The sequence below is a fragment of the Pocillopora damicornis genome, chromosome 7 (assembly GCF_964200805.1).
Source record: "Pocillopora damicornis chromosome 7, jaPocDami1.2, whole genome shotgun sequence".
Lineage (NCBI taxonomy): Eukaryota > Metazoa > Cnidaria > Anthozoa > Scleractinia > Pocilloporidae > Pocillopora > Pocillopora damicornis.
In genome coordinates, this window is record NC_142676.1 from 2,464,948 (window position 1) to 2,490,194 (window position 25,247).

Consider the following 25,247-nt stretch of genomic DNA (forward strand, 5'->3'; position numbering starts at 1 on the left):
TTGTTTCCGACAAATATCTTAAACAATAACAATAGCCTGGCTTACAATATCAATAATTCAACAACTTATTTGGCGATGCAGTGAAGCATGCCTTCCTTATCAACGGAAGTTAAGTCCTTGTGGATCGGCCTGAATAATGAGCTACTAACAATTACTCATTCCTCCTTTTGTCATGCAATATAATTCCCAATGTTACGGAGAAACAATCATTAGGTGGTTCGATTTCTCATGACAAATTGAAGTAGAACCTATCTCGCATTTTCTCGTTCAATATTTGCCATAAATAACACTCGTACAGCTGACATGAACAACACCTCGATCTCCTTGCTTTTTGCCCACGCATTCAGAAGTGAAGTCACCCACGGTTTAAAACTTTCTAGAAATAACGCGACGCATATGACTTTTGAAAATCTTTAGTAAATCGTTTTTATCGAAAAAAGCAGCAATATGGGTTAGCTAAATCATATCAACATCTAAGAAGCCTGAACAAATTTATTGAGGAAGTCAACTTTTAAAAATGATGTATTTAAAGTACGAGAGAAATTGTCGATTTTTTTGTTTTTCACTGTGGCCACTGCAGGTTCTGATCACAGCAGACTTGATGTGGCATACATTATTTAAAACTTAGTATAACTAGGAATGCTAGAGCTGCCTCAACTCCGTTTTTGTCTACTTCTTTAGCTCTTTATATCATAATTATGTTAACAAGCACCATTAATTTCTCGGCGGATATTCCTTCCACAAGCAGCAAAATTTCCATAACATGACTCCAAAGTGAGTCATTTTACCGTCTGCCGGACCACCCTTTTTTTTTTAATTAATTTTTTTTTTTGCCATAAACTTATGGAAATTTGAGTTCTATATTATGAGAGTTGTACTTTTCTAAGGACAGAAACAGCAGCCTTTGTATCAAATGGACAAAAGTGGCTGCTTTAATTTGACTTTTCAGCTATAAAACAAAATTATTACCCATTTCGGTCTGCGCCGAAATGGGAAATTTGAGAGTTTATGGTAATGAGTGATTGTCTCGGTTCGCTTAGACGCGAGTAATAGTTTCGTGATAATTATTTTACTTGAACAGTTTGTGTTAATTTCAAAAGAGTGAAAAATTATAAATAAGTTTAAAAAAAGTGTCCGATAAAAATTGTTTGGAAGTCGTTTTTACAGATGATATGACATTTAGCTTTGGGGCTCTAAGTGTTAGACACCTTTATTCTCTATTTTGAGCTTTGAATAATTAGTTAAACATTCCCACCTGTCCTAGTGTTATCTAACCTTTTCTCTTAAAAATCGCGTAAGCATAACATTATCCCGCAAAGGGCAATACAACATCCTGTCTGTTTGAGGTTCCCATTTTTCTTTCAAGCGGAAGCGGAATTGACATCATGAGCGACTTCTATTGTAACGAGTCTTTCCAGTATTATCCCTCCAACGTCGACTTCAAAGATCTTCGGTCAACCATTATCGCCAACTGTATCTTCGACAGTTTTCTAACTCATACTGCCATCATGTTGAACATTGTGACAGTTTATGCGATACACAAAGCTGCAACAATTGCAAAACCTTTAAAAACGCTTCTTCTGCACCTCGCCTTTTCTGATGTGGCTGTCGGTTTCTTATGTCACCCAGTTTACATTTCACTTCTTATCAAGTGGTTACGAATGGAGAATCCAAGCTGTAATGCTTACCGAATCCTAAGTATTTCTAGCGCTTTATTCTCACTTGCTTCGTCCTTCATGGGTGTTGTAGTTGTAAGTATGGAAAGGTTCTTAGCTGTTCATCTTCACCTCAGATACCAAGAGCTTGTGACTCACAAGCGTGTTGTTTATATGGTGATCTCAATATGGGTGTACAGTATATTTGTTTCTTCAATGACATTGTGGGGGCTGCGTAGCACTCGAGATGCCATTGGTTTAGCTAGTGCAGCTATTGGCTTTATTCTCACGTTTATGTTCTATATCAAGATTTATTTAACTGTCCGAAGGCACAAGAATCAGATACAGTCCATGCAAATTCGAGAAGAAGATCAGTCAGATGAGATAAAAAAATTTGCTACCCTCATTAAATCTACGATTAGTATTTTCTACGTAACTATTGTGCTTGCAATTTGTTATTTGCCTTTCCAAATTTACTCGGCTGGTTTTAGAATCTATGGCTCGGGCATTGCTTTGAAAAAATTTAATCTTCTCTCTCTGACCCTCATCTTTCTTAATTCATCACTGAACCCTGTTATCTACTGTTGGAAGATGAGACATGTTCGACACGCTATCATAGACATACTTCGCAAGATGTCTCGGAGCAGAAATCAGCCACCCCGCCTAATTTTCAATCGGTCTTCAAGGGTCGTTCCTGATAATTACTGAACGCCTTTCTTTGTACTGCGTGATAGATTTTATGACATTCAAGTTTCAGGCTACTAAGTGTACGGCATCATTAATGTCTGTTTTATAATTACAAAACTTGTTAACATCTCGACCTTTTAAAATGTTGACTTAAGCCATACTTTTCAAAGTGGTGTATACCTTTGTATGAAGTTAACAACAATCGAGCTCTATTTAGCTTAGGATCATCACGTTTATGAAAGGATAGCTAAAGGGTAATAATTTAAGAAGGTAGAGTAAGTGATCCACTCGTGTCAAGTTTCCAAACAAAACAAATACCGTAAACATTAGCATAACAATATGTAGCTATCTGAAGTTCCCAGTTTTCACTCAAGAGGTAACGAGCTCAAATCTATGCAGTATTATCCCTCCAGTGTCGACACCAGAGACCTTCTTTCAACCACGATAGCCGACTTTATTTTTAACAGTTTTCTAACTTATACCGCCATCATATTGAACGTTGTGACAATCTTCCTCATACACAAAACTTCAACAACAGCAAAAGTAGTTGAACCTTTCCTTTCTGATGAGGCTTGCGGTTTATTTGGTCAACCATTTTATACTTCACTTCTTGTTAAGTGGTTACAGATGGAGAATCTAAGGTGTAATGCTTACCTGATGCTGAGTATTTCTGGAGTTACATTTATAACTGCATCGCCGCCTGGGGGATGTGAAGCACTCATGATGCCATTGGCGTAGTTAGTGCAGCTGTTGGCTTCATTCCCACGTTAATTCATATTCCACATCAGAATATAACTAATTGTACATCGCATGCATATCATTTTTTATGCGCCTTTTCAAATTTGCTCGGCTGATCATCAGATTCTATGGCTCAGGTATCGCTCTGAAAAAACTTTTTCGCCTTTGAGAGACTCTGATCTTTCTTCGGCATGAAGAATTCATTCATCTTTAAACCCGGTCATTTATTGTTGGAGGATGAGACACATTCGACGAGGTATCATAGACGTAGTATGGAACTTGTCTCGCGAGAGACATCCATCCCGCTGTATTTACAATGGTTCGTCCAATGTTGTCCTTGCTGATAACTGAACCCTTGCGTGAGACTAACATGAACTGTGTGCAATTTGTTTTCAGCGGGTAAAAGGTCACAAACTCAAGAGTATCTACCCGTAAGATACTGAAGCCAAACAACGATGGTATACAAATTATTAATCGGGAAAGACGGAATTCAAGTGAACAATAATGCTTAATTTATTTTCGATGGATAGTGAAGTGAAATTGTTTTTGATAAAAATAAAAGTAGAAGCAGGCATATCGTTTTCTATATACCTCATTTTAGATAAATTTTTGATAGCGGAATACAACCAATCGAACAGGGCGCTTGAGTGCTTTGAACGAGGAATTAAACTCGATGTAGGGCTCCTTAATCTCCTGTTTGTCCCCCTTTGCTCCGCCGAATTGTTTGTCAAATTTGTTGTAGAGAGACAAGCGAGAAAAGTTAGGCTCCCTGTGCGTGTTTGCACACTCTCAGTTTAATTTCAGATGGTCGCAAATGGATAATAGTGCTTTTCCTTCATTTCTCTAATAAAATCTTCCAAGCGAGACCAACTTTTAGTAACTAATGTTCTGCGCTGTTGATCATCGCGCAATCTCTTTTCTATGTTTTATAACTTTCAACCTAGTTCTTTTCCCTACGAGTATAAACAAAAGGACGGCAGATTCGTGTTGGTTAAATGTTATGAACAGAATATAATCCATGCATGGCAACAGCTGCGTTCACATTTCATCCAAACTGGGGTAATGCTGTGTGGATATCCTCTCTCTTACTTAAGCCAACTTTAATCAAGTCTCCAATACTCATCATCTTTGAAAAACGTCACACAATATTAATATTAAGTATCTTGAACTTCTCCCCTTTTCCCAACGTATTTAGAGGGAAATCTCCCGCGGTTTTCAGCTTTTTAGAAATAACGCAAAGTGTACTATTCATAACTTAAAATCTTGCGTCATCTTTAATAGAATAATAGCAGTTTTACCTATGCAAATCTGTCGTGATAGTTTGTGCCGGATGCGGGTCATTTGTGCAAACTCGAGTGTTTGGATGATGCCATATATGGAAATCGATTTTTTATGGCGTCGTCGGTAAATTGCGTAAGAGGATTAAACACCTTCTGTTGCTCAACGGAAAACGTCGGTGAAGATGAACCTTGATAAGATGCGTTGAGTGACTCACTCTGCGGGCTTTGTAAAGCTTAATATGGAAATCACGCTCAAGCTACCACTATTCCGTATGTATTCCCATTTTATAAACTATGCATAATATAAGAGGAAAGTTGACAATAAAAATACAGTGGTAAGCTATAAATAGTCTGATAGGAAAACAATAAAGTACTCTCAGCTAATTGTAATCAGTAATTCAGATAGTTGAGTTCATTTAACTACATACAAACGAATTGCTTCCATCACGAAGCCAACCTGTTTATTTCTTAATTCTCTTAAGAGGCTGTCTCTCTTATTTCCACCCGGTCAATTTTGCGTCAAAAATAATTTTGCCTGAAACTCGGTTAACAGAAAGACTTTACCTAGGAAAGAACTAAATTAGATTTGGTTTGATTCGAAATAATTTTCTGACTGCATTACGGGCCATAATTATTTCCCAGTCCGTAGGGACCGTCGCAACGTCTCGAAAATTGAAAAATTGGCATATTTTGTAACGTTGTAAAATATTTGATTCGCATAGTTAAGCCACAGAATTTATATCAGATTGCTTAAAAACCTTTCTAGTTTGCCAAGAAAGTTAGAATTTGCCCTCTCAACAAATTTGAAAAGGCGAATTTTAGTATATTCTGACCACTAGAAATCGCCATCGGCCGATGGCCGTAAATAACCTTGATTTAGACGCTAAGTTTTGGGATTTGGGACCTGGTTGACAATTCTATCCTACACAGCCGTTAAGCTTAGACCTTTATAGGCAAAAATATGCAAAAACCCCTGTACGTTTTCGATTTTTCAAAAGTTATGACCGTTTGAATCAGCACATGTACGAGCATTCGCGATATTTTCGCCTACACCAAAATCGAACCACTGGAGCAGATTTCGTCATAAATACAGCTTACCCGCTTTGCAGCCCGGCTTCATGGCTCACTTCAGAATTTTTCTAATAACCAAATTGGTGAAATCCATGATAACTTCAACAAATAGCTAGGTATTGCCTTCGAAAAGTAGGCGGCATCCATCGTGATTCGTGGTATCAAAACAAATGCCGGAATTGGCCACATTTCGCGGTGAATCACCCATTTAACATTGCTGCAGAGCTGAATTTTTTCCAAAATCAGAATATAAACTCTCCATGTCTGGAAGCTGAGGGAGAAATGAAGGTTTTAGGCTTCTGAAGTGAAGAAATAATCGCTTAAATTTAGATCCAGTTCGATGTTATACTGTTCTCACAAAGGTCCGCAGAAAAGAAAAGACCGCTGATAGCTTGTGCCGTACGTTGTGCCATATGGTTTTGTTTTGTATCCCAAAGTAATATTTGGTCAGAAAAATTTTGGATGAAAAGAATAAATGCTTTTACCTGGAGTTTGATATCATATAATTAATAAATCAATTTCAAATATCCTGAGCTTGCTTCTCTCGGTTCCGCGTCGATTGTGTCCACAGAACAGCAACCTGTTAATAGCCGGAGAAATCGGCTACCAACGTGTTAAAAACTTGACACATGCTTCGTATGAACAGATGTTATAAGTGTTGCTTTTGGTAAATTTTCAATCGATTTCATCAAAACATTTCACTGACTACTAGATATTATAATATATTACACTATAACAACGCCGTCAGAACTTGATATCGGAAGTAAAGGTAGTTTGTATCTGTAGAGCATATTCTACACTTTCAGCCACCGTATAAGACATTGCTTACATAAGTCTACTGAGAAACGCACTGACAATCACTAATCACGTCCGACAGTTTGTCTATGAGGATCTGTTTTTTGTCTCTCAATTTTACAGGGATCTCAAAATGACTACAGATGGCTCTCACCAAAACCACATTGAATTTCTGAAGTGTGTTATTGTGGTAACGTTCACAGAGGTCCTACGTATCGTAGCAGATTGGATGTGAGACTTTGATCTCTTTGTTAACTTTGTCTACCAGATCTTATCTCTCGGAATTTTCCTGGACGCATTGGATATCTTCCTCCTCATCCAGTGATATCCCGATCACACCCTGATCTTTTCGCCGCATTGCTGCTAGCCGGGAGAAAAAGCTCTGAACTTGGTTCTTTGTCAGCTACTGTTCTCTAGTGAACAAACGTGTATTTGATTCATTTTTCGCATTTCGCATGTCCACTGCAACTTGGGCGGGGTCGGCCTTTCGCCCAGTTCTTTCTCCAAGTGTAAACCGTGCCGTTAGGTATTCTTTTACCTTCTCTGAAAATCTAACGCTGCCCCTTGGTTTGCTTACGGCCCATCCTGTTCGTAAAGACGAGTGGGGCGAAGTATCCAGGGGAGAAGTGAGTGGTGTACTAGAATCTAACGAACAGCTCGAACACTCGATACCAGCGGTATCTATCGACGAGAACTTAAGGGCCTTGTTCCTTTTTGATTGCATCATACTGGCTTTAACCTGCTGACTGTATGCTTTCCAACGTCCAGGTGCAGCTTCAGCCGCGAAAAGGTTTCGAACACTTCAACACATCCAAACACAGAGCATTCAAACAATGGCGTTGTACTCTCTGTTTCCTTGCTGCCCTTTGAACGACGCTTGACCACACGCTTTTCAGAAGGATCATAAAACCCTTGAGATTCTATGGTTTGAAGGGACGTTTGACCTTGGTGCTTGATATAAATTGCGTCATATGGAATGTACTTCCCTTTACTGATGCCATAACATTTCCAAACTCTCAGACCGATATCTCCATATTCGAATCGAAGTTGTGGAAGCTACTAAAATGCTCAATCTTATTTATACAGAGAGTGTTCTTTGATTCGTCTACTATTCTTACTGCAGCTGTTGTTCCCTTCACTGGGTGTTTCGTCAATGCATATCCTCTGTCCAATGAAAGCTTTAACAACCTCGCTGAAGACTCGCTACAGACTGAAGCCTCTCTGGTTTCGAAAAAGCACTTGCATGCCATACTACACTTGCAGGCCTTCCAAAAAAAATAAAGGGTTAGCGGGTTCACCCACAATGATTATTGCGGACCTCTTTTATGCGCGATAGTGCAATCGTTCAGCTTTAAATTCCAAAGCGCCAAACTTCGACACATAGACTTACAAGTGGAGTTCTATGACTGATTCTTGAAGAGAATGCAGCTGCAATCCAAAGTTTCAACGGGACATTAAGCGCGAACCATGGCTTTAGTTTTCGAGTTTAGTTCGCAACAACGAGTCAAAGAAGAGTATCGACAGATGCCGACCGCTTAATTTTGGAGGTATTTGCTGGAGTTATCATAAAGTCCAGTTCACCAGTTTGGGAAGCGAAGAATATCTGAAATTTCACATAAACCCATGATTTCTCCGGCTATTGACAGGTTGCTGTTCTGTGGACACAATCGACGCGGAACCGAGAGAAGCAAGCTCAGGATATTTGAAATTGATTTATTAATTATATGATATCAAACTCCAGGTAAAAGCATTTATTCTTTTCATCCAAAATTTTTCTGACCAAATCAAATGAATCAAATACACGTTTGTTCACTAGAGAACAGTAGCTGACAAAGAACCAAGTTCAGAGCTTTTTCTCCCGGCTAGCAGCAATGCGGCGAAAAGATCAGGGTGTGATCGGGATATCACTGGATGAGGAGGAAGATATCCAATGCGTCCAGGAAAATTCCGAGAGATAAGATCTGGTAGACAAAGTTAACAAAGAGATCAAAGTCTCACATCCAATCTGCTACGATACGTAGGACCTCTGTGAACGTTACCACAATAACACACTTCAGAAATTCAATGTGGTTTTGGTGAGAGCCATCTGTAGTCATTTTGAGATCCCTGTAAAATTGAGAGACAAAAAACAGATCCTCATAGACAAACTGTCGGACGTGATTAGTGATTATCAGTGCGTTTCTCAGTAGACTTATGTAAGCAATGTCTTATACGGTGGCTGAAAGTGTAGAATATGCTCTACAGATACAAACTACCTTTACTTCCGATATCAAGTTCTGACGGCGTTGTTATAGTGTAATATATTATAATATCTAGTAGTCAGTGAAATGTTTTGATGAAATCGATTGAAAATTTACCAAAAGCAACACTTATAACATCTGTTCATACGAAGCATGTGTCAAGTTTTTAACACGTTGGTAGCCGATTTCTCCGGCTATTAACAGGTTGCTGTTCTGTGGACACAATCGACGCGGAACCGAGAGAAGCAAGCTCAGGATATTTGAAATTGATTTATTAATTATATGATATCAAACTCCAGGTAAAAGCATTTATTCTTTTCATCCAAAATTTTTCTGACCAAATATTACTTTGGGATACAAAACAAAACCATATGGCACAACGTACGGCACAAGCTATCAGCGGTCTTTTCTTTTCTGCGGACCTTTGTGAGAACAGTATAACATCGAACTGGATCTAAATTTAAGCGATTATTTCTTCACTTCAGAAGCCTAAAACCTTCATTTCTCCCTCAGCTTCCAGACATGGAGAGTTTATATTCTGATTTTGGAAAAAATTCAGCTCTGTAGCAATGTTAAATGGGTGATTCACCGCGAAATGTGGCCAATTCCGGCATTTGTTTTGATACCACGAATCACGATGGATGCCACCTACTTTTCGAGGGCAATACCTAGCTATTTGTTGAAGTTATCATGGATTTCACCAATTTGGTTATTAGAAAAATTCTGAAGTGAGCCATGAAGCCGGGCTGCAAAGCGGGTAAGCTGTATTTATGACGAAATCTGCTCCAGTGGTTCGATTTTGGTGTAGGCGAAAATATCGCGAATGCTCGTACATGTGCTGATTCAAACGGTCATAACTTTTGAAAAATCGAAAACGTACAGGGGTTTTTGCATATTTTTGCCTATAAAGGTATAAACTTAACGGCTGTGCAGGATAGAATCGTCAACCAGGTCCCAAATCCCAAAACTTAGCGTCTAAATCAAGGTTATTTACGGCCATCGGCCGATGGCGATTTCTAGTGGTCAGAATATACTAAAATTCGCCTTTTCAAATTTGTTGAGAGGGCAAATTCTAACTTTCTTGGCAAACTAGAAAGGTTTTTAAGCAATCTGATATAAATTCTGTGGCTTAACTATGCGAATCAAATATTTTACAACATTACAAAATATGCCAATTTTTCAATTTTCGAGACGTTGCGACGGTCCCTACGGACTGGGAAATAATTATGGCCCGTAATGCAGTCAGAAAATTATTTCGAATCAAACCAAATCTAATTTAGTTCTTTCCTAGGTAAAGTCTTTCTGTTAACCGAGTTTCAGGCAAAATTATTTTTGACGCAAAATTGACCGGGTGGAAATAAGAGAGACAGCCTCTTAAATACACACATAATGTCATCTTTGTTAAACACGGCTTGTCATATCTTACTCACCATTCGTCGCCGCTTTCAATATTGCGATGTAATTGTTTCCGACAAATATCTTAAACAATAACAATAGCCTGGCTTACAATATCAATAATTCAACAACTTATTTGGCGATGCAGTGAAGCATGCCTTCCTTATCAACGGAAGTTAAGTCCTTGTGGATCGGCCTGAATAATGAGCTACTAACAATTACTCATTCCTCCTTTTGTCATGCAATATAATTCCCAATGTTACGGAGAAACAATCATTAGGCGGTTCGATTTCCCATGAAAAATTGAAGTAGAACCTATCTCGCATTTTCTCGTTCAATATTTGCCCATAAATAACACTCGTACAGCTAACATGAACAGCACCTCGATCTCCTTGTTTTTTGCCCGCACATTTAGAAGGGAAGTCACCCACGGTTTAAAACTTTCTAGAAATAACGCAACGCGTATGACTTTTGAAAATCTTTAGTAAATCGTTTTTATATAAAAAAGCAGCAGTATGGGTTAGCTAAATCATATCAACATCTAAGAAGCCTGAACAAATTTATTGAGGAAGTCAACTTTTAAAAATGATGTATTTAAAGCACGAGAGAAATTGTCGATTTTTTTGTTTTTCACTGTGGCCACTGCATGTGCTGATCACAGCAGACTTGATGAGGCATACATTATTTAAAACTTAGTATAACTAGGAATGCTGGAGCTGCCTCAACTCCGTTTTTGTCTACGTCTTTAGCTCTTTATATCATAATTATGTTAACAAGCACCATTAATTTCTCGGCGGATATTCCTTCCACAAGCAGCAAAATTTCCATAACAACTCCAAAGTGAGTCATTTTACCGTCTGGTGACCACCCTTTTTATTTTTTAATTTTTTTTTTTTTTTGCCATAAACTTATGGAAATTTGAGTTCTATATTATGACAGTTGTACTTTTCTAAGGACAGAAACAGCAGCCTTTGTATGAAATGGACAAAAGTGGCGGCTTTAATTTGACTTTTCAGCTATAAAACAAAAATACTAACCATTTCGGCCTGCGCCGAAATGGGAAATTTGAGAGTTTATGTAAGGAGTGATTGTCTCGGTTCGCTTAGACGCGAGTAACAGTTTAGTGATAATTATTTTACTTGAACAGTTTGTGTTAATTTCAAAAGAGTGAAAAATTATTGTAGATAAATAAGTTTAAAAAAAGTGTCCAATAAAAATTGTTTGGAAGTCGTTTTTACAGATGATATGACATTTAGCTTTGGGGCTCTAAGTGTTAGACACCTTTATTCTCTATTTTGAGCTTTGAATAATTGGTTAAACATTCCCACCTGTCCTAGTGTTATCTAACCTTTTCTCTTAAAAATCGCGTAGGCATTACATTATCCCGCAAAGGGCAATACAACATCCTGTCTGTTTGAGGTTCCCATTTTTCTTTCAAGCGGAAGCGGAATTGACATCATGAGCGACTTCTATTGTAACGAGTCTTTCCAATACTATCCCTCCAACGTCGACTTCAAAGATCTTCGGTCAACCATTATCGCCAACTGTATCTTCAACAGTTTTCTAACTCATACTGCCATCATGTTGAACATTATGACAATTTATGCGATACACAAAGCTGCAACAATTGCAAAACCTTTAAAAACGATTCTTCTACACCTCGCCTTTTCTGATGTGGCTGTCGGTTTCTTATGTCACCCAGTTTACACTTCACTTCTTGTCAAGTGGTTACAAATGGAGAATCCAAGCTGTAACGTTTACCGAGTCCTAAGTAATTCTGGCCATTTATTAGCAATTGCGTCGTCTTTAGGTGTTGTGGTTGTAAGTATGGACAGGTTCTTAGCTGTTCATCTTCACCTCAGATATCAAGAGCTTGTGACTCACAAGCGTGTTGTTTATATAATGATCTCAATATGGGTGTACAGTATATTTGTTTCTTCAATGACATTGTGGGAGCCGCGTAGGACTCCAAATGCTTTTAGTTCAGTTTCTGCAGTTATCGGCTTTATTCTCATATTTGCATTCTATATCAAGATTTATTTAACTGTCCGAAGGCACAAGAATCAGATCCAGTCCATGCAAATTCGAGAAGAAGCTCAGTCAGATGAGATAAAAAAATTTGCTGCCCTCATTAAATCTACGATTAGTATTTTCTACGTAAATATCGTGTTTGCAGTTTGTCATCTGCCTTTTCACATTTGCTCGTTTGTTTTTATAATCTATGGCTCGAGCATTGCTTTGAAAAAATATAATCTTCTCTCAGTGACCCTCATCTTTCTTAATTCATCATTGAACCCTGTCATCTACTGTTGGAAGATGAGAAATGTTCGACACGCTATCATAGACATACTTCGCAAGATGTCTCGGAGCAGAAATCAGCCACCCCGCCTAATTTTCAATCGGTCTTCAAGGGTCGTTCCTGATAATTACTGAACGCCTTTCTTTGTAATGCGTGACAGATTTTATGACATTCAAGTTTCAGGCTACTAAGTGTACGGCATCATTAATGTCTGTTTTATAATTACAAAACTAGTTAACATCTCGAACTTTTAAAATGTTGACTTAAGCCATACTTTTCAAAATGGTGTATACCTTTGTATGAAGTTAACAACAATCGAGCTCTATTTAGCTTAGGATCACCACGTTTATGAAAGGATAGCTAAAGGGTAATAATTTAGGAAGAAAGTAGAGTCAGTGATCCACTCGTGTCAAGTTTCCAAACAAAACAAATACAGTAAACATTAGCATAACAATATGTAGCTATCTGAAGTTCCCAGTTTTTATTCAATTGGTAACGACCTCAAATCTTTGCAGTATTATCCCTCCAGTGTCGACACCAGAGACCTTCTTTCAACCATGATAGCCGACTTTATTTTTAACAGTTTTCTAACTTATACCGCCATCATATTGAACGTTGTGACAATCTTCGTCATACACAAAACTTCAACAACAGCAAAAGTAGTTGAACCTTTCCTTTCTGATGTGGCTTGCGGTTTATTTGGTCAACCATTTTACACTTCACTTCTTGTTAAGTGGTTACAGATGGAGAATCTAAGGTGTAATGCTTACCTGATGCTGAGTATTTCTGGAGTTACATTTATAACTGAATCGCCGCCTGGGAGATGTGATGCCATTGGCGTAGTTAGTGCAGCTGTTGGCTTCATTCCCACGTTAATTCATATTCCACATCAGGATATAACTAATTGTACATCGCATGTACATCATTTTTTATGCGCCTTTTCAAATTTGCTCAGCTGATCATCAGATTCTATGGCTCAAGTATCGCTCAGAAAAAACTTTTTCGCCTTTGAGAGACTGATCTTTCTTAATTCATCTTTAAACCCGGTCATTTATTGTTGGAGGATGAGACACATTCGACGAGGCATCATAGACGTTCTATGGAACTTGTCTCGCGAGAGACATCCATGCCGCTGTAATTACAATCGGTCGTCCAATGTCACGGTCCTTGCTGATAACTGAACCCTTGCGTGAGACTAACATGAACTGTGTGCAATTTGTTTTCAGCGGGTAAAAGGTGACAAACCTAAGAGTATCTACCCGTAAGATACTGAAGCCAAACAACGATGGTATACAAATCATTAATCGGGAAAGATGGAATTCAAGTGAACAGTAATGCTAGATTTATTTTCGGTGGACAGTGAAGTGAAATTGTTCTTGATAAAAATAAAAGTAGAAGCAAGCATATCATTTTCTATATCAACTTTTAGCGGAATACAATTAATCGAAGAGGGCGCTTGAGAGCTTTGAACGAGGAATTAAACTCGATGTAGGGCTCCTTAATCTCCTGCTCGTCCCCCTTTGCTCCGCCGAATTGTTTGTTAAGTTTGTTGTAGAGAGACAAGCGCAAAAAGATAGGCTCCCTCTGCGTGTTTGCACACTCTTTTCTAATTTCAGATGGTCGCAAAGGATAATAGTGCTTTTCCTTCATTTTTCTAATAAAATCTTCCAAGTGAGACCAACTTTTAGTAACTAATGTTTTGCGCTGTTGATCATCGCGCAATCTCTTTTCTATGTTTTATAACTTTCAACCTAGTTCTTTTCCCTACGAGTATAAACAAAAGGACGGCAGATTCGTGTTGGTTAAATGTTATGAACAGAATATAATCCATGCATGGCAACAGCTGCGTTCACATTTCATCCAAACTGGGGTAATGCTGTGTGGATATCCTCTCTCTTACTTAAGCTAACTTTAATCAAGTCTCCAATACTCATCATCTTTGAAAAACGTCACACAATATTAATATTAAGTATCTTGAACTTCTCGCCTTTTCCCAACGTATTCAGAGGGAAATCGCCCGCGGTTTTCAGCTTTTTAGAAATAACGCAAAGCTTACAATTCATAACTTAAAATCTTGCGTCATCTTTAATAGAATAATAGCAGTTTTACCGATGCAGATCTGTGGAGATAGTTTGTGCCGGATGCGGGTCATTTGTGCAAACTCGAGTGTATGGATGATGCCATATATGGAAATCGATTTTTTATGGCGTTGTCGGTAAATTGCGTAAGAGGATTAAACACCTTCTGTTGCTCAACGGAAAACGTCGGTGAAGATGAACCTTGATAAGATGCGTTGAGTGACTCACTCTGCGGGCTTTGTAAAGTTTAATATGGAAATCACGCTCAAGCTACCACTATTCCGTATGTATTCCCATTTTATAAACTATGCATAATATAAGAGGAAAGTTGACAATAACAATACAGTGGTAAGCTATAAATAGTCTGATAGGAAAACAATAAAGCACTCTTAGCTAATTTTAATCAGTAATTCAGATAGTTGAGTTCATTTAACTACATACAAATGAATTGCTTCCATTACGAAGCCAACCTGTTTATTTCTTAATTCTCTTAAATACACACATAATGTCATCTTTGTTAAACACGGCTTGTCATATCTTAGTCACCACTCGTTGCCGCTTTCAATATTGCGATGTAATTGTTTCCGACAAATATCTTAAACAATAACAATACCCAGGCTTACAATATCAATACAAGTCAACAACTTATTTGGCGATGCAGTGAAGCATGCCTTCCTTATCAACGGAAGTTAAGTCCTTGTGGATCGGCCCGAATAATGAGCTAACAACAATTACTCATTCCTCCTTTTGTCATGCAATATAATTCCCAATGTTAGAGAAACAATCATTTGATGGTTCGATTTCCCATGACAAATTGAAGTAGAACCTATCTCGCATTTTCTCGTTCAATATTTGCCCGTAAATAACTCTCGTACAGCTGACATGAACAGCATCTCGATTTCCTCGCTTTTTGCCCGCACATTCAGAAGGGAAGTCACTCACGGTTTAAAACTTTTTAGAAATAACGCAACGCGTATGATATTTGAAAATCTTTAGTAAATTGTTTTTATATAAAAAAGCAGCAGTATTGGTTAGCCAAATCATATCAACATCTAAGAAGCCTAAACAAATTTATTGAGGAAGTCAACTTTTAAAATGATGTATCAGAAGTTTGGGAGAAATTTTGTATTTTTTTTACTTCATTGTGGCCACCGCAGGTGCTGATCACAGCAGACTTGATGAGGCATACATTATTTAAAACTTTGTATAACTAGGAATGCTAGAGCTGCCTTAACTCCGTTTTTGTCTACGTATGTAGTTCTTTATATCACAACTATGGTTACAGGCACCATTAATTTCTCGGAGTAAATTTCTTCCACAAGTTACACAAATTTCCGTAACAACTCCGAAAGTGTGTCATTTTAACGTCTGGTGAAAGGAGGTTTTTTTTTTCCTGCTATGAACTTATTGAGTTCTATATTATGACAGTTCTACTTTTCTAAGGACAGAAACAGACAGAAACAGCAGCCTTTGTATGAAATGGACAAAAGTGGCGGTTTTAATTTGACTTTTCAGCTATAGAACAAAAAAAATTCTCCATTTCGGAGTAGGCCGAAATGGGAAATTTGAGAGTTTATGGTATGAGTGACTGTCTCAGTTCGCTTAGACGCGAGTAACATAACACCGTGATAATTATATTAACAGTTTCTGTTAATTTCAAAAGAGTGAAAAATTATTGTACATGAATAAGTTAAAAAAAACGTCCAATAAAAATTGTTTGAAAGTCGTTTTTACAGATGATATGACATTCAGCTTTGGGGCTCCAAGTGTTAGGCACCTTTATCCTCTATTTTGTGCTTTAAATATTTCGTTAAACATTCCCACCTGTCATAGTGTTATTTAACCTTTTCTCTTAAAAATTGCGTATGCATAACAATATCCCGTAAAGGGCAATACAACATCCTGTTTGTCTGAGGTTCCCATCTTTCATTCAAAAGAAACGAGTTGACATCATGAACGATTTCTATTGCAACAAGTCTTTCCAATATTATCCCTCCAACGCCGATTTCAAAGATCTTCGACCAACCATCATCACAAGCTGTATCTTCAACAGTTTTCTTACTCACACCGCCGTCGTGTTGAACATTGCGATAATCTACGCGATAAACAAAGCTGCTTCGATTGCAAAACCTTTAAAAACGCTTCTTCTGCACCTCGCCTTTTCTGATGTGGCTATCGGTTTATTTGGCCAACCAATCTACATTTCACTTCTTGTCAAATGGTTACGAAAGGAGAATCCAAACTGTAAGGCCTACCGAATCCTAAGTATTTCTAGCGCTTTATTCTCCCTTGCTTCATGCGTAGGTATTCTGGTTGTAAGTATGGAAAGGTTCTTAGCTGTTCATCTTCACCTCAGATACCAAGAGCTTGTGACTCACAAGCGTGTTGTTTATATGGTGATCTCCATATGGGTGTACAGTACATTTGTTTCTTCGATGACATTGTGGGGGCTGCGTAGCACTCGAGATGCTATTGGTTTAGCTAGTGCAGCTATTGGCTTTATTCTCACGTTTGTATTTTATATCAAGATTTATCTAACTGTCCGAAGGCACAAGAATCAGATACAGTCCATGCAAATACGAGAGGAAGCTCAGTCTGATGAGATAAAGAAATTTGCTACCCTCATTAAATCTACAATTAGTATTTTCTACGTAAATCTCGTGTTTGCTATTTGTTACCTGCCTTTTCACATTTGCTCGGTTGGTTTTAGAATCTATGGCTCGAGCACTATTTTGAAAAAATTTAATCTTCTCTCTCTGACCCTCATCTTTCTTAATTCATCGCTGAACCCTGTCATCTACTTTTGGAAGATGAGACATGTTCGACACGCTATCATAAACATACTTCGCAAGATGTCTCGGAGCAGAAATCAGCCATCCCGCCTAATGTACAATCAGTCTTCAAGGGTCGTTCCTGATAATAACTAAACGCTTTTCTTTATACTCGTGACAGATATTATGACATTCAAGTTTCTGGCTTTTAAATGTACGGCATCATTAATGCCTGTTTTATAATTACAAAACTAGTTAACATCTCGACCTTTTAAAATGTTGACTTAAGTCATACTTTTCAAAATGGTGTATACCTTTGTATGAAGTTAACAACAATCGAGCTCTGTTGAGTTTAGGATCATCACGTTTATGAAAAGATAGCTAAAAGGTAATAATTTAAGAAGGTAGAGTCAGTGATCCACTCGTGTCAAGTTTCCAAACAAAACAAATACCGTAAACATTAGGATAACAATATGTAGCTATCTGAAGTTCCCAGTTTTCACTCAAGAGGTAACGAGCTCAAATCTTTGTAGTATTATCCCTCCAGTGTCGACACCAGAGACCTTCTTTCAACCATGATAGCCGACTTTATTTTTAACATTTTTTAACTTATACCGCCATCAAATTGAACGTTGTGACAATCTTCGTCATACACAAAACTTCAACAACTGCAAAAGTAGTTGAACCTTTCCTTTCTGATGAGGGTTGCGGTTTATTTGGTCAACCATTTTATACTTCACTTCTTGTTAAGTGGTTACAGATGGAGAATCTAAGGTGTAACGCTTACCTGATGCTGAGTATTTCTGGAGTTACATTTATAACTGCATCGCCACCTGGGGGATGTGAAGCACTCATGATGCCATTGGCGTAGTTAGTGCAACTGTTGGCTTCATTCCCACGTTAATTCATATTCCACATCAGAATATAACTAATTGTATATCGCATGCATATAATTTGTTATACGCCTTTTCAAATTTGCTCGGCTGATTATCAGATTCTATGGCTCAAGCATCGCTCTGAAAAAACTTTTTCGCCTTTGAGAGACTCTGATCTTTCTTAATTCATCTTTAAACCCGGTCATTTATTGTTGGAGGATGAGACACATTCGACGAGGCATCATAGACGTACTATGGAACTTGTCTCGCGAGAGACATCCATCCCTCTGTATTTACAATCGGTCGTCTAATGTTATCCTTGCTAATAACTGAACCCTTGCGTGAGACTAACATGAACTGTGTGCAATTTGTTTTCAGCGGGTAAACGGTGACAAACCTAAGAGTATCTACCCGTAAGATACTGAAGCCAAACAACGATGGTATACAAATTATTAATCGGAAAAGATGGAATTGAAGTGAACAATAATGCTAGATTCATTTTCGATGGACAGTGAAGTGAAATTGTTCTTGATAAAAATAAAAGTAGAAGGAGGCATATCATTTTCTATATCAACTTTTAGATAAATTTTTGATAGCGGAATACAACCAATCGAACAGGGCGCTTGAGTACTTTGAACGAGGAATTAAACTCGGCGTAGGGCTCCTTAATCTCCTGCTCGTCCCCCTTTGCTCCGCCGAATTGTTTGTCAAATTTGTTGTAGAGAGAAAAGCGCAAAAAGATACGCTCCCTCTGCGTGTTTGCACACTCTTTTCTAATTTCAGATGGTCGCAATGGATAATAGTGCTTTTCCTTCATTTTTCTAATAAAATCTTCCAAGTGAGACGAACTTTTAGTAACTAAGAACTAATGTTCTGCCCTGTTGATCTTCGCAGAATCTCTTTTCTATGTTTTATAACTTTCAACCTAGTTCTTTTCCCTACGAGTATAAACAAAAGGACGGCGGATTCGTGTATGTTAAATGCTATGAACAGAATATAATCCATACATGGCAACAGCTGTGTTCACATTTCATCCAAACTGGGGTAATGCTGTGTGGATATCCTCTCTCTTACTTAAGCCAACTTTAATCAAGTCTCCAATACTCATCATCTTTGAAAAACGTCACACAATATTAATATTAAGTATCTTGAACTTCTCGCCTTTTCCCAACGTATTCAGAGGGAAATCGCCCGCGGTTTTCAGCTTTTTAGAAATAACGCAAAGCGTACAATTCATAACTTAAAATCTTGCGTCATCTTTAATAGAATAATAGCAGTTTTACCGATGCAGATCTGTGGAGATAGTTTGTGCCGGATGCGGGTCATTTGTGCAAACTCGAGTGTATGGATGATGCCATATATGGAAATCGATTTTTTATGGCGTCGTTGGTAAATTGCGTAAGAGGATTAAACACCTTCTGTTGCTCAACGGAAAACGTCGGTGAAGATGAAACTTGATAAGATGCCTGAGTGACTCACTCTGCGGGCTTTGTAAAGTTTAATATGGAAATCACGCTCAAGCTACCACTATTCCATATGTATTCCCATTTTATAAACTATGCATAATATAAGAGGAAAGTTGACAATAACAATACAGTGGTAAGCTATAAATAGTCTGATAGGAAAACAATAAAGTACTCTCAGCTAATTTTAATCAGTAATTCAGATAGTTGAGTTCATTCAACTACATACAAACGAATTGCTTCCATCACGAAGCCAACCTGTTTATTTCTTAATTCTCTTAAATACACACATAGTGTCATCTTTGGTATAATGGGTATCTATGGGCATCTATGGGTAAGGCGACTAAAGTCGCCCATGGCAGTGAAAGGGTTAAACACGGCTTTTCATATCTTAGTCACCATTCGTCGCCGCTTTCAATATTGCGATATAATTGTTTCCGACAAATATCTTAAACAATAACAATAGCCTGGCTTACAATCAATAATTAAACAACTTATTTGGCGATGCAGTGAAGCATGCCTTCCTTATCAACGGAAGTTAAGTCTTTGTGGATCGGCCTGAATAATGAGCTACTAACAATTATTCATTCCTCCTTTTGTCATGCAATATAATTCTCAATGTTACAGAGAAACAATCATTAGGTGGTTTGATTTCCCATGACAAATTGAAGTAGAACCTATCTCGCATTTTCTCGTTCAATATTTGCCGTAAATAACACTCGTACAGCTGACATGAACAACACCTCGATCTCCTTGCTTTTTGCCCACGCATTTAGAAGGGAAGTCACTTACGGTTTAAAACTTTCTAGAAATAACGCAACGCGTATGACTTTTGAAAATCTTTAGTAAATCGTTTTTATCGGAAAAAGCAGCAGTATGGGTTAGCTAAATCATATCAACATCTAAGAAGCCTGAACAAATTTATTGAGGAAGTCAACTTTTAAAAATGATGTATTTAAAGCACGACAGAAATTTTCGATTTTTTTTGTTTTTCACTGTGGCCACTGCAGGTGCTGATCACAGCAGACATGATGTGGCATACATTATTTAAAACTTAGTGTAACTAGGAATGCTAGAGCTGCCTCAACTCCGTTTTTGTCTACGTCTTTAGCTCTTTATATCATAATTATGTTAACAAGCACCATTAATTTCTCGGCGGATATTCCTTCCACAAGCAACAAAATTTCCATAACAACTCCAAAGTGAGTCATTTCACCGTCTGGTGACCACCCTTTTTTTTTTTTTTGGTCATGAACTTATGGAAATTTGAGTTCTATATTATGACAGTTGTACTTTTCTAAGGACAGAAACAGCAGCCTTTGTATGAAATGGACAAAAGTGGCGGCTTTAATTTGACTTTTCAGCTATAAAACAAAAATACTAACCATTTCGGCCTGCGCCGAAATGGAAAATTTGAGAGTTTATGTAAGGAGTGATTGTCTCGGTTCGCTTAGACGCGGGTAACAGTTTCTTGATAATTATTTTACTTGAACAATTTGTGTTAATTTCAAAAGAGTGAAAAATTATTGTAGATAAATAAGTTTAAAAAAAGTGTCCAATAAAAATTGTTTGGAAGTCGTTTTTACAGATGATATGACATTTAGCTTTGGGGCTCTAAGTGTTAGACACTTTTATTCTCTATTTTGAGCTTTGAATAATTAGTTAAACATTCCCACCTGTCCTAGTGTTATCTAACCTTTTCTCTTAAAAATCGCGTAGGCATAACATTATACAATACAACATCCTGCTTGTTTGAGGTTCCCATTTTTCTTTCAAGATAAGCGGAATTGACATCATGAGCGAATTTTATTGTAACGAGTCTTTCCAGTATTATCCCTCCAAGCGAGACTTCAAAGATCTTCGGTCAACCATTATCGCCAACTGTATCTTCAACAGTTTTCTAACTCATACTGCCATCATGTTGAACATTGTGACAATTTATGCGATACACAAAGCTGCAACAATTGCAAAACCTTTAAAAACGCTTCTTCTGCACCTCGCCTTTTCTGATGTGGCTGTCGGTTTCTTATGTCACCCAGTTTACACATCACTTCTTGTCAAGTGGTTACAAATGGAGAATCCAAGCTGTAACGTTTACCGAATCCTAAGTAATTCTGGCCATTTATTAGCAATTGCGTCGTCTTTAGGTGTTGTGGTTGTAAGTATGGACAGGTTCTTAGCTGTTCATCTTCACCTCAGATATCAAGAGCTTGTGACTCACAAGCGTGTTGTTTATATGGTGATCTCAATATGGGTGTACAGTATATTTGTTTCTTCAATGACATTGTGGGGGCTGCGTAGGACTCCAAATGCTTTTAGTTCAGTTTCTGCAGTTATCGGCTTTATTCTCATATTTGCATTCTATATCAAGATTTATTTAACTGTCCGAAGGCACAAGAATCAGATACAATCCATGCAAATTCGAGAAGAAGCTCAGTCAGATGAGATAAAAAAATTTGCTGCCCTCATTAAATCTACGATAAGTATTTTCTACGTAGCTATCGTGTTTGCAGTTTGTCATCTGCCTTTTCACATTTGCTCGGTTGGTTTTAAAATCTCTGGCTCGAGCATTGCTTTGAAAAAATTTAATCTTCTCTCAGTGACCCTCATCTTTCTTCATTCATCACTGAACCCTGTCATCTACTGTTGGAAGATGAGACAAGTTCGACGCCCTATCATAGACATACTTCGCAAGATGTCTCGGAGCAGAAATCAGCCACCCCGCCTAATTTTCAATCGGTCTTCAAGGGTCGTTCCTGATAATTACTGAACGCCTTTCTTTGTAATGCGTGACAGATTTTATGACATTCAAGTTTCAGGCTACTAAGTGTACGGCATCATTAATGTCTGTTTTATAATTACAAAACTAGTTAACATCTCGAACTTTTAAAATGTTGACTTAAGCCATACTTTTCAAAATGGTGTATACCTTTGTATGAAGTTAACAATAATCGAGCTCTATTGAGCTTAGGATCATCACGTTTATGAAAGGATATCGAAAGGGTAATAATTTAAGAAGAAAGTAGAGTCAGTGATCCACTCGTGTCAAGTTTCCAAACAAAACAAATACCGTAAACATTAGCATAACAATATGTAGCTATCTGAAGTTCCCAGTTTTTATTCAATTGGTAACGACCTCAAATCTTTGCAGTATTATCCCTCCAGTGTCGATACCAGAGACCTTCTTTCAACCATGATAGCCGACTTTATTTTTAACAGTTTTCTAACTTATACCGCCATCATATTGAACGTTGTGACAATCTTCGTCATACACAAAACTTCAACAACAGCAAAAGTAGTTGAACCTTTCCTTTCTGATGTGGCTTGCGGTTTATTTGGTCAACCATTTTACACTTCACTTCTTGTTAAGTGGTTGCAGATGGAGAATCTAAGGTGTAATGCTTAACTGATGCTGAGTATTTCTGGAGTTACATTTATAACTGCATCGCCGCCTGGGGGATGTGAAGCACTCATGATGCCATTGGCGTAGTTAGTGCAGCTTTTGGCTTCATTCCCACGTTAATTCACATTCCACATCAGGATATAACTAATTGTACATCGCATGTACATCATTTTTTATGCGCCTTTTCAAATTTGCTCGGCTGATCATCAGATTCTATGGCTCAAGTATCGCTCAGAAAAAACTTTTTCCCCTTTGAGAGACTGATCTTTCTTAATTCATCTTTAAACCCGGTCATTTATTGTTGGAGGATGAGACACATTCGACGAGGTATCATAGACGTACTATAGAACTTGTCTCGCGAGAGACATCCATGCCGCTGTAATTACAATCGGTCGTCCAATGTTGTCCTTGCTGATAACTGAACCCTTGCGTGAGACTAACATGAACTGTGTGCAATTTGTTTTCAGCGGGTAAAAGGTGACAAACCTAAGAGTATCTACCCGTAAGATACTGAAGCCAAACAACGATGGTATACAAATTATTAATCGGGAAAGATGGAATTCAAGTGAACAGTAATGCTAGATTTATTTTCGATGGACAGTGAAGTGAAATTGTTCTTGATAAAAATAAAAGTAGAAGCAAGCATATCAATTTCTATATCAACTTTTAGCGGAATACAATCAATCGAACAGGGCGCTTGAGAGCTTTGAACGAGGAATTAAACTCGATGTAGGGCTCCTTAATCTCCTGCCCGTCCCCCTTTGCTCCGCCGAATTGTTTGTCAAATTTGTTGTAGAGAGAAAAGCGCAAAAAGATAGGCTCCCTCTGTGCCGTTTGCACACTCTTTTCTAATTTCAGATGGTCGCAAAGGATAATAGTGCTTTTCCTTCCTTTTTCTAATAAAATCTTCCAAGTGAGACCAACTTTTAGTAACTAATGTTTTGCGCTGTTGATCATCGCGCAATCTCTTTTCTATGTTTTATAACTTTCAACCTAGTTCTTTTCCCTACGAGTATAAACAAAAGGACGGCAGATTCGGTGTAGGTTAAATGTTATGAACAGAATATAATCCATGCATGGCAACAGCTGTGTTCACATTTCATCCAAACTGGGGTAATGCTGTGTGGATATCCTCTCTCTTACTTAAGCTAACTTTAATCAAGTCTCCAATACTCGTCATCTTTGAAAAACGTCACACAATATTAATATTAAGTATCTTGAACTTCTCGCCTTTTCCCAACGTATTCAGAGGGAAATCGCCCGCGGTTTTCAACTTTTTAGAAATAACGCAAAGCGTACAATTCATAACTTAAAATCTTGCGTCATCTTTAATAGAATAATAGCAGTTTTACCGATGCAAATCTGTCGTGATAGTTTGTGCCGGATGCGGGTCATTTGTGCAAACTCGAGTGTATGGATGATGCCATATATGGAAATCGATTTTTTATGGCGTCGTCGGTAAATTGCCTAAGAGGATTAAACACCTTCTGTTGCTCAACGGAAAACGTCGGTGAAGATGAACCTTGATAAGATGCGTTGAGTGACTCACTCTGCGGGCTTTGTAAAGTTTAATATGGAAATCACGCTCAAGCTACCACTATTCCGTATGTATTCCCATTTTATAAACTATGCGTAATATAAGAGGAAAGTTGACAATAACAATACAGTGGTAAGCTATAAATAGTCTGATAGGAAAACAATAAAGCACTCTTAGCTAATTTTAATCAGTAATTCAGATAGTTGAGTTCATTTAACTACATACAAACGAATTGCTTCCATCACGAAGCCAACCTGTTTATTTCTTAATTCTCTTAAATACACACATAATGTCATCTTTGTCAGTTAAACACGGCTTGTCATATCTTAGTCACCACTCGTTGCCGCTTTCAATATTGCGATCTAATTGTTTCCGACAAATTTCTTAAACAATAACAATACCCAGGCTTACAATATCAATAATTCATCAACTTATTTGGCGATGCAGTGAAGCATGCCTTCCTTATCAACGGAAGTTAAGTCCTTGTGGATCGGCCCGAATAATGAGCTACTAACAATTACTCATTCCTCCTTTTGTCATGCAATATAATTCCCAATGTTGGAGAAACAATCATTTGATGGTTCGATTTCCCATGACAAATTGAAGTAGAACCTATCTCGCATTTTCTCGTTCAATATTTGCCCGTAAATAACTCTCGTACAGCTGACATGAACAGCATCTCGATTTCCTCGCTTTTTGCCCGCGCATTCAGAAGGGAAGTCACTCACGGTTTAAAACTTTTTAGAAATAACGCAACGCGTATGATATTTGAAAATCTTTAGTAAATCGTTTTTATATAAAAAAGTAGCAGTATTGGTTAGCTACATCATATCAACATCTAAGAAGCCTAAACAAATTTATTGAGGAAGTCAACTTTTAAAATGATGTATCAGAAGTTTGGGAGAAATTTTGTATTTTTTTTACTTCGTTGTGGCCACCGCAGGTGCTGATCACAGCAGA

The 25,247-nt window shown here is 37.8% G+C and overlaps 4 protein-coding genes across 4 annotated transcripts; all 4 read left to right on the forward strand.

Annotated features, from left to right (window-relative positions):
• The first annotated feature begins 92 nt into the window (after window positions 1–92).
• Window positions 93–3,646, forward strand: LOC149042019 (adenosine receptor A1-like). Its single transcript, XM_089213374.1, has one exon. It carries the CDS (start codon window positions 1,386–1,388, stop codon window positions 2,361–2,363), a length of 978 nt encoding a protein of 325 aa, XP_089069500.1. The 5' UTR covers window positions 93–1,385; the 3' UTR covers window positions 2,364–3,646.
• Window positions 3,647–11,043: 7,397 nt separating this feature from the next.
• Window positions 11,044–13,525, forward strand: LOC149042020 (adenosine receptor A2a-like). The gene has a single exon (XM_089213383.1). The coding sequence runs from the start codon at window positions 11,320–11,322 to the stop codon at window positions 12,292–12,294; it is 975 nt and encodes a 324-aa protein (XP_089069509.1). The 5' UTR covers window positions 11,044–11,319; the 3' UTR covers window positions 12,295–13,525.
• A 2,368-nt stretch (window positions 13,526–15,893) lies between these two features.
• LOC149042021 (histamine H2 receptor-like) lies at window positions 15,894–18,266 on the forward strand. Its single transcript, XM_089213385.1, has one exon. The coding sequence runs from the start codon at window positions 16,191–16,193 to the stop codon at window positions 17,163–17,165; it is 975 nt and encodes a 324-aa protein (XP_089069511.1). The 5' UTR covers window positions 15,894–16,190; the 3' UTR covers window positions 17,166–18,266.
• Window positions 18,267–21,086: 2,820 nt separating this feature from the next.
• Window positions 21,087–23,356, forward strand: LOC149042022 (histamine H2 receptor-like). Its single transcript, XM_089213386.1, has one exon. It carries the CDS (start codon window positions 21,143–21,145, stop codon window positions 22,115–22,117), a length of 975 nt encoding a protein of 324 aa, XP_089069512.1. The 5' UTR covers window positions 21,087–21,142; the 3' UTR covers window positions 22,118–23,356.
• Window positions 23,357–25,247: the final 1,891 nt, after the last annotated feature.